Here is a 10,214-nt window from a genome sequence, read left to right as displayed (position 1 = left end):
GGGGGGGGGGGGGGGGGGGGGGGGGGGGGGGAAGTTTGAGGGTAACCAAGGGTGAAAGTTGAAAGAGGTGCTGTTGGGTAAGTGGATGTTCAAGTGTGCAGCGTATGGATTCCATACTTCCCCCGAGCAACATGTGTGTCTGTGAGTTTGTGCAGGCTAGAATGTGAACTGGTCCTATGCGTGTGCAGCAGCTTATGTTTCTCAGGGGAAGTACGGAATCCGCTGCATTCACTGCCCATGTGAACATCCAAAAGAGCTTATGATGGTTCCACTTTGGAATATAGTGATAATTAATGTACCGTAGCAAGTATGTGACCCAAGGTAGCGCTGACGTCACAGTCTTGTTCAAGTTTGAAAGGTAGAAGGAGAGCTTCACACCGACTTTGCACGCATGTGTGTTTGACATGTGTCTACTCTGTGCGATGTCATTATGAGCTGTTGTCAGTCTGTGGAATGACGAAGAGCCAGCTTTGACTTTTGGCTGCAACAACTCATGCTGTTACCTGGCCTTATCAGAGAAGCTGTCCATCAACAGCGCTCTTGCTTACTCCTGTAAAAAACACTTTTGTCTCTGCTGTCAAAAAGTCATGCTTCCCTTGTTTCTCTGTGCTCACACGAAACAATAATCTCTCCATATATGCGCCTGACGTACTGTCCCTTAGGGTGGTAATTGGCGCCTGGAAATAGAATCTGTTGCCTGCAGTTCGTACTCTATTCTTCTTGCTCAATCTGATCTTATCAATTTTGTCCCACAGACAGACAAGCTAAAACAGAATATGTGATATTGTATATCAATCCATCTCCAGGCAAAATGTTTACAAACTGAATATAACTGTTACTCAGCAGTTGTCATATCATGTTTGAATGCAGTTATACATGCTCAATAATCCGCATCTGCTACATGTATTGAATGTGTATGTGCACATGTGACATTTCACACTGCACAGTAGCCATAGGATAATGATTTGTGGCAGATCATGTGCTCATGTGCTCTGTTGTCCTTTTTTTTTTGTCTATAGCGGTTGAGACCCAGAGCACCAGCTCAGAGGAGATGGTACCCAGTTCTCCGTCTCCACCTCCCCCACCTCGTATCTACAAGCCCTGCTTTGTGTGCCAGGACAAGTCCTCCGGGTACCACTATGGGGTCAGCTCCTGTGAGGGCTGCAAGGTGAGAACAACCTGCAAGATCCTTTTGAGCTCTGCTTTGTCTGGATTTATGACAGGCTTAGAAAGACAGATTTAGATTGCCTTTTCATCAACATAAGAAAGAAAGACCCTTGTAGGCAGTCTGTAGCTACTCCTGTGATATGAGTTAGATAGTAGTGGTGTTAAAAATGGAATCACTGAGAGTTAGAATGATAGAATGTTTCGCTTTTCTCTTCTGGATTCAAGTTAGAAAAAGAGATGAAAGAAGGGTGAGTATGAAGGAGAAACAGTTAAATGTCACATCCTTAATTTTTTCTCTCTCTCTCTCTCTCTCTCGCTTGCCCTCTCCCCTTTTGTCTCTTGCTTCCTGATGCTTCAGGGTTTCTTCCGCCGCAGTATCCAGAAGAACATGGTGTATACCTGCCACCGAGACAAGAACTGTCAGATTAACAAGGTCACACGCAACCGCTGCCAGTACTGCAGGCTGCAGAAGTGCTTTGAGGTCGGCATGTCCAAGGAAGGTGAGCCCTCCAGGACGGGAGTGCCAAGACACAGAGAGACCCGCTTCCAAAACATGGATATTCACTCACTCACACAACGAAAACCACGTGTGTACACTGGCACACACACAAGGCTCCAGATACTTCAGATATTTCATACATAGATCAAGACACAGTGTGATATTCCTGGGTACCTTGGAGACATTTGCAAGCAGTTAATATTTAAATTCTACTTGGTCCACATCTGATCTGATCTTTTTATTTTTTACAACCAACTGAGAGCTGAGCTGATTTGAGACAGTGTGAACTTATTGATCTATTAATGCTGAGTCAGACTCTGGGAAACTATGCAGCAGCAGTTGACTGAAGCAGATGATAAGCCTACCAGGGGTGGTGATCAGGGTGAGGCTGGGCACTGTACCAATCATATGACTAATCGCTTTACGAAATGATTCTGACTTCCTGTTTCACAACAAAACCTCGCCCCTCTGGCCAGCACAGACACTGCTGTCATTCATAAAGACAACAGAGCGGAAAATAAAAATTTGACTTTTTACAAAGTCAGAGGTGGCAGGATTCACACAGTTTGCCAAATAAAAGACATCGTTTTGTGCCCCCTTTAGTTTGACCTTGTTTTCGGAGGGCTGCGTGTAAGTGATAGTTTCTTGCCCTTCACAGAGCCCGTGGGACATGTATGTGGGTGTAATGTTTGTGTGGGATGTGTGTTAAGACCGGGATCACATTGTGCCTCTGCTATTACTGGATATCCTGAGAGGAAGGAAAGTATGGGAGGAGGAGGGAGAGGAGGCAGAGAGGGAGAGAGTGGAGGAATGGCTTATGTGCACCGGTCAAGTGGATAGAGAGATGGACAAGGAAGAGAGCGGCTGATAAGAAAGAGATAGCCAGTGTCCGTGCCGTGCTAAAGGAAATATGTTGATACTGTTAAGAGCAACCTCTGTCGCTACTGAGTTCTGGTTTCCACTAGCGAGCACAATGTCCTTGATAGTGGTGAAAGACAGAGAGCATAAATGGTGTGGATGTTTTTACATGTGGTTACAGATAAAGCAGAGGAACATTCTGCAGCTGGTCTCCGAAATTGCCTGAGGAAATTATTTTGTGCAAAACAGTGGCAAATCTCTCTCTTCTAACTGCTTTGCTTTCTTGTTTTTCTTTACACAGCGGTGCGCAATGACAGAAACAAGAAGAAGAAGGATGTGAAGGAGGAGGTGGTGCTTCCAGAGAGCTATGAGCTAAGCGGAGAGCTAGAGGAGTTGGTCAATAAAGTCAGCAAAGCTCACCAAGAAACGTTCCCGTCACTCTGCCAATTGGGCAAATACACCACCGTAAGTCACACACACACACACACACAAACTCTACACTACTGTTCACTCATACTGTGTGTGGCAACATTCTAAAAGCTCCAAAATTGCATGCAAAGACGTAAATTCACCGTAGCTTTCCCAACATAGTGGTGGTTTAAGCAATTCAGTTCCCCAATAAGACATCTATGTGGCCTCTGAATGATTGATGCAACATGTAAATGGATTTCTTTTTTTTACCCCTTGATTGATGTAAAATGTAAATATGTTGTCAGGCTTGGACACGCTCGCCCTTGATGCTTTGGTTGCACACCACCTCTGTAACAACATACTGATCTCTTTGTGTGTGTTCAGAACTCCAGCTCAGACCACCGTGTCCAGCTGGATCTGGGTTTATGGGACAAGTTTAGTGAGCTCTCCACCAAATGCATCATCAAGATAGTGGAATTTGCCAAGCGGCTGCCAGGTTTTACCACCCTCACCATCGCTGACCAGATCACTTTACTTAAGTCAGCCTGCCTGGACATACTGGTGAGGAAACATTGTTTTTTTTTCCCTCCCTTTTGTCTTCTTCACTTATGACAGCAGAGCCTTTTTCTCACATATAAACCAAGTGACAGATGAGGAAATACTGTCATCTGGTGGTGAAACGTGGTAGTGTTTGCCCAACCTTTACTGAGCCTATTGAATGGTGTGAGAATAGTTACACTATGGTTAAATTATATTTTGAGCTGATGTCAGTTTAGTTAGTTATTTGGTGCTGTAGAAAACCTTGCATCAGCTTTACATCATATTTTGCTCAATGCTCACAAAGTTTTCCAATTTCTTTTGCTCACAGATGCTGAGGATTTGCACACGCTACACCCCAGAACAGGACACTATGACCTTCTCAGATGGCCTGACTTTGAACCGAACTCAGATGCACAACGCTGGCTTCGGACCACTCACAGACCTGGTGTTTGCCTTTGCTGGCCAGCTTCTACCGCTGGAAATGGATGACACAGAAACTGGCCTCCTCAGTGCCATCTGCCTCATCTGTGGAGGTACTGCAGTGTACACATCACACAGAGACAATGAAAGTGTTGTAAAGAGGAAGTGGCTTTAGTAAATCTGTTTGTCACTACTTTGATATGTTTAGTACTGTAAAGTAGAAGAGCTAAATATTTGTACAACATTATGTATTTTTTGCACTCTTCATCAGACCGTATGGATCTAGAGGAGCCCCAGAAAGTGGATAAGCTGCAAGAACCTCTACTTGAGGCTCTGAAGATCTACGCCCGCCGTCGTCGCCCCAACAAACCCCACATGTTCCCCCGCATGCTGATGAAGATCACCGACCTCAGGGGTATCAGTACTAAGGGTTAGTATGAAGAGAGTAATTCTTGGAACAAATTCAGATATAGAAAAAGGCTGGATTGCTGTCTTAACCAATGTGTGACACACAGGGCTTTGTCAGCAAACACAGCGTTTTTAAAAATATGATTACTAACTATCTACTGTCACCATGTTTTCTGCTTCCAGGTGCAGAGAGAGCCATCACTCTGAAGATGGAGATCCCAGGGCCAATGCCTCCTTTGATCAGGGAGATGCTCGAAAACCCAGAGGCCTTTGAGGACCAAACAGAGTCCAACGAGAGCCCGCCACCTCCGCCGCCACCACCTCCACCACCAGCCCTGGTTCTGAAGCAGGAGGCAGAGGACGAAGAGGACAGCTGGGCCACAGAGAACGGCAGCGAGCCATCGCCAGAGGAGGAGGACGAAGACGACGATGACGATGCGGGGGATGACGAGCGAGACAGGGGCTCGGACAGTGATGGGGAGCCCTGGGGGGTTCTAGATGGCATCGATGGGTCGAGGAAAGGCCTTGTTGGGAGGGCGCAGTGAACAGAACATTTCATTCATGCATATACAAGTTCAAACACACACATACACAAACACATACATACATGGAGGTATACAACACAACCTCACTCACTCTCCCACCTCAAGAAAAATGCTGGCCTTCCCTCCCCCCTTCTCTCTCCTTACTGCACATCATTGTGTCCTCCACAGCGGAGCACAGCAGAGCCTTATGTGTACAGACACTTTCTAACTCAGGCCACATGGTCCATGACAAGTGAACTACAGAAATGTAAAGTCAAGGAGAGATGACAGTAAACCATATGAACTCCTGGCATAGCCAAGAGGGAAGTTAACGTGACAATAAGAACGTAACCTCTTTGAGAAAGCTAAATGTCTCTTTTTTCCCCACTATTGTTGTTTATATCTGAATAGGGGAATGGCCAAACCAGATACCAGAACTGAGCAGTTGATTCCAATGGATTACAACAAGCACATTTCTCAAAAGAAAAATAGACTACAGGGCAAAACCAAATCGAGTATGCTTATCTTTTGTTTTTGTTGTTATTGCTTTTGAATAGTTCTCCGTTTGTCTTATTTTTCAATTTATGAATAAGCCCATACATATCTATATACCATTATATTTCTTTATTTGTTATTCTGGTTTTATATATGAATCCTTTAGACACATTTTTTCTTTGAAGAGCTTTCCTGAGAAGATATTCAGATGGAAAGAAGGGTAATCAGAACTGGCTGGGTCTTCCTTAGCAGCTACATGTGCTAAGCTGGGGCTTTTTTGGGCACTTTGGCTCACTGTGGATGTCAGTGATAATCAACCCAGAGGACTATTGTTATGTTGCAGTGACTTGATCAGTTTCTGTTATCAGGGAATTGGCATTATTCTATTTTGCTCTTGTTGCAGCCGACTAATGCTGCTAATGCGGAAAGTAAGCATCTTTGTGCCAAAGTTAGAAGAAGTCATCTTTGGAGCAGAAGTTTGACTACTGGCAGGGACTCTAGCCACGATCCAACGATCCTCACAGCAGAGTGCTCTCTTACATATGCACAACACAAACACACCATCAATCTCATGCACAGCGTATACTGTACACACATACTCGCACTCCTTTCACTCTACCCTCAGCTGGAGCAGATGTGCCGACCTGGCATCGAGTGCCCGGAGAGAGATTTCCACTTCACACCGTTTATGTAGCACTTTTGTGATCCTCTATTAAAGTGAGGCACATCTCGTCCGCTGAGAGTAGAGTTGCTGTCTGTGAGCTTTTCTCTCCGTTAGCATGTCCAAACTGATGACAACATCAACATATAAAATACAATCAACCTTAGAGCACTCCCCGATGATGTCAGTAGAAAGACACTCTTTCAGCACGGACAAAAACATCCATTCATAATAGCGACATTATTCACCAACACAACGATCAAAGACATATGCAAGTTGAAAGCAGGAATCCTTTTGGAAGACATTTTGAAATCAGACTCAGGGCTTTTCAGTAAGGACCAAACCCTAGCTGCTCTCAGGCACGCTAGAAACAGGCAATATTTATGTGTGTATTCTTGACTCTGTTTTGATCAGCTCAACCCCCTCTGCCTGTACATAGAAGGTGTCAAGTCTGAAAAACAGCATGGATGTCAGTCTGACTCTTCCACGGGGGGACAAATCATCATCATCATCATCATCATCATCATCATCATCACTGCCCCTGCCTGTGCTCTAGCTGGCATCCATGCAACAAACTGCCTTCTCATCCCAAAAGCCATTATATCATCATGTCTTCTTGTGTATATCCTTGCCTCTCTTTAAAGGAGCTGTGGAGGATTATGTGTTCTCATGTATCATTTCTTTATTGCCAAAATGTCTCTGTAGGCAATCAGCTGGGAGAGCGCGGCTGAAATACAGTACAGAGGTTCTTTTTTGTATCTCTTTGAAGCAATATGAACATTCTTTCTGTAGCGGTGAGAGGTCCCGTCTTTTGAATATGGACAGGTCTCCTCATTTTTGAGTTGTGTGTGTGGGTGTGGGTGTGGGTGTGGGTGTGTGCGCGCGCGGGCATGTGTGTATGTGTGAATGCTTGCTTTCAGTCATTGGGTGAATGTCCTCGGCATGGTGCTGTCATACAAAAACACTTGTGTGATGACCTCATCCCTTCTCTTTCTGCTGGGCTGTCATGATGTTAATGATGGTAATGAAGGCAGAACATTGAGATTATGTTGTTTTATGTTTTTGTTTTTCAACATGGCCAAGGTGTTGTCTACCCTGTTTATGTCAACTCTTGTCATACAAAGAAAAGCCATATAAACAGTAAGAGGCACAATAAACTACTTTTGTGAGATTACTGGACTTTTTTATTTCATTTTTCTTCCTCATGCAAAAATATATAATATATCTTAAATGATGAAAAATGGAACTCATGCAAGCATACTGTCTTAACGCTGAAGTGTTAGCGGAGTGAATATAACCATGCATTACTGTGAAATATCAGTAGAGGGAGCTCTTGAACCATGACTGCAGGGTGTACTGCTTGCAGCAGTGTTCACCCTGTATGGAGGATAAGAGCAGGGTCTGTTGGGTCATGGAGCGCTATGGCTGCAGAGGCTAATAAATCACAGCTTACTGCTGAACAAGGACATCAGATAAAGGTCTGTTCCTAAGATTTGTTCACTCTGTGGTTGGAGGAGTGCAGGTGGTATTGTAAAAAGAAAAACATCACAGAGTTACTCTTCCTGTAGTTTTGTCTCAAAGATAGAGTGGTCTAGAATTTACAAAGTAAACCTGTCCGTTCTGATTTATTTATTGAATTCTTGCAAGGGAAAAACCTTAGAAAGATTTACACCATTAACCCTAACCCTAACCCCTAACCCTAACCCTACGCAAAACAGATTCTATCACATGAAACATATCAATAAAACAACTTCTCAATTCATTGACAAGTCGGTCAGCAGATGAATAATGAACTATTTTGATAATCTATTTTTCAACGTGCTTTGTCATTGTAAATTAAATATCTTGGTTTTTAAACAGATCACCCCTCGGCTCTGCAAAGTTGTGATTGGCAATGATTAATTGAAAAAATAATTGGCAGATGAATTGATAATGAACATAATTCCCTAGAAATTAGTTATGTCTCTATGAGAGGTCTGCTTGGGAAGTAATGCTTCCAGCTGAACAGTCAGTGCATGTTCCCGACGTAGCCTCAGATTTTATTGGACTAATGTGATATTTGATCTTGTAGAAGAGAGCATCCTGGATGCAAAACTGAGTCTGTTTTGGTAATGACCTGTGAAATGTGAAAGGACACCAGGGCCTTAAACTCAACTCAAAAGGCAAGTCTCAGAAACCTGAACATAGTGGCGCAAACCTCATTTGAAACAGGCAAATGAATAAAAACAAGGAATTTGATTTGATTCCCTTAAACATTTTTCAGATCGGCCTTGTAAATGTCAGTTATGTGAGTTATACATTTTGTAACACATTTTATAACGCCTACCTTGAATTCATCACTGTCACTAATAAGATCATGCTCTCCTGATACCCTGATAAAGAACAGGGACCCTCTTTGTAAAGAGCTACTGATAGTAAACATCTCTTTTATCCCAGTGTACCAGTGCGGGATACTAATGCCTCACCTTGATTTTATTAATAGAGAGAGAGAGAGAAATAGAGAGAGAGAATCAGAGGAGGGTGATAAACAGAGATGAGATTCTATCAATTATACGATTGCTTTAATTAACTATCATTAAAGACAGATCAATAACGGCAGACTGGAATTAAAATAAGGTCCATACATTATACGCTATTTTACAAGGAACAATGAAATGGTCTCACATACTGAGCCCCTGGAAGGTGTTGCCATGGGAACCCATGGGAGGGTTTGGGTGTGCTTTAAAGGAGCCAGGCAAGATTTCTATATACTCATCCTTCCACATCAATGACGCTTGATTAACTAATTACTTGAGGTTGGAAGGCTTATTCACTGAAAATGGGGGGGGGGGGAAATAATGAAAATGTGTAAAGAAAGTATAACTCTACAATGAATTAATAAAGGGTAAAAATCTCCCTTGTAATATTCTTGCAGCCACATGATATCTATTATTTATAAAAATAGTAAAGAATCCATAAAAGTAGGTCATCAGCATGGAACACCAAAGACTTTAATTTGAATATTTAAACCCAGAGAGAGATCCCTGGCAGCACATCCGCTGAGTTTGCTCTGAACACGAGCAAACTGCAGTGGTAGCTTAGTCAACACACAGGAGAGATAATGGAGCAGGAGAGGCTGGCTCCTCGGAGAGTGATCGGGAGGATAAAGCTCAGTGAACCCAAGTGCTCCTGGCAGCAGTTAGGGAGGAAGGGCCTGGGCTCAGGGTGTGATAAAGGCAGAGAGTGGAGGTGCATGTGACTGGGTTTGATGTGATAAAAAAGGTCCACTTTCTATGTGGACCTGAAGTTATATACAAGACAGAGGGGGTGCATATGTCATATGCTGGATGCATGGAGTTGGGAGCAGGGTCATGGTGTGAAACAGCACATCATTTACAGTGTGTCCCCTGCTTGGGTCAAAACAGACAAAAAGGACATGTTTGTCATTTGTTACATTATGCAGCGAATCCATGGAGAGTTGGGAATCAGTCAAGGGAAGAGAGGAGAGGTGAGGGGAAGGTGAGAAACATTTTCAAGCGCAAAGACCATAAATTTAACACCTTCCCCTGTGCGAGCAGAGGGGGCAGGCGGGCGATCTTAAAGAAAGGGTAATGGAGAAAGTGATGAAGAAACGGGTAAAGGTATCTGTGACAAGAGTAAGAATGGAGGGTGTGCCGGCAGGGAGGCAGAGGAAATAAACAAGGCCAGGTAGAGGAAGGGGTGATTCGGAGAAGGGAAGCGAGAGCTGGGGAAAGCAGGCGTCGGGGTCATAAAAACTAGGAGATGTGTTCTGGCCTCTGGGTCTTCATATCTTTTACATTTCTAATTAAAAGAGATAAAGAGTGAGGGAGTCATCAATCCCACAGTGATTTCCCAGTTAAGGTTTTAGAGGGGGCTGTAAACTAGGCAGCCCGGCATCATTGATTTTATAATTAGCTATCGTCACCCCAGACTTAAGATGGAGGGAGTGTGGTAGAGGGGCATGAGGAGAGCTTAAAAGACTGGAGCCTGAGACTGCCGGAGGTGTGAGCAGTCACAAGGATGAAGATGATGAGGAGGTCAGGCCCGAGGGGTAGACTGTGAGAGAAAATCCTGAATGAGAAATGCACCTGAAATAGGCAACGAGCCAAAAGGGAATATAGGTTATATAGCTGTGTGAAAAGAAATGGCACAGTTAATTACCAGTGAAATGGCATGTGAGGATCAAAATATTGCTATGATCTTTGGCCAGAAAAAGACACATTAGACCCAA

The 10,214-nt window shown here is 43.7% G+C and overlaps 1 protein-coding gene across 13 annotated transcripts in view; it reads left to right on the top strand.

Annotated features, from left to right (window-relative positions):
• Nucleotides 1-7,157, top strand: part of rarga (retinoic acid receptor gamma a) — a 54,737-nt gene extending 47,580 nt beyond the window's left edge. For 11 of the 13 annotated variants that reach the window (XM_046055237.1, XM_046055245.1, XM_046055238.1 and 8 more), the window contains 7 exons: nt 1,020-1,168; nt 1,526-1,754; nt 2,826-2,989; nt 3,320-3,496; nt 3,804-4,008; nt 4,167-4,325; nt 4,487-7,157. In XM_046055237.1, coding sequence (XP_045911193.1) covers nt 1,020-1,168; nt 1,526-1,754; nt 2,826-2,989; nt 3,320-3,496; nt 3,804-4,008; nt 4,167-4,325; nt 4,487-4,848 — 1,445 coding nt within the window. In that variant the 3' untranslated portion in view covers nt 4,849-7,157. The remainder of the gene's footprint in view (nt 1-1,019; nt 1,169-1,525; nt 1,755-2,825; nt 2,990-3,319; nt 3,497-3,803; nt 4,009-4,166; nt 4,326-4,486) is intronic. The other 2 variants (XM_046055241.1, XM_046055242.1) reach the window with 1 other exon arrangement.
• The last annotated feature ends 3,057 nt before the right edge of the window (nt 7,158-10,214 follow it).

Source organism: Micropterus dolomieu, linkage group LG08 (assembly GCF_021292245.1).
Source record: "Micropterus dolomieu isolate WLL.071019.BEF.003 ecotype Adirondacks linkage group LG08, ASM2129224v1, whole genome shotgun sequence".
Taxonomy (NCBI): Eukaryota; Metazoa; Chordata; class Actinopteri; order Centrarchiformes; family Centrarchidae; genus Micropterus; species Micropterus dolomieu.
This window is presented reverse-complemented; position numbering and strand designations above follow the sequence as displayed.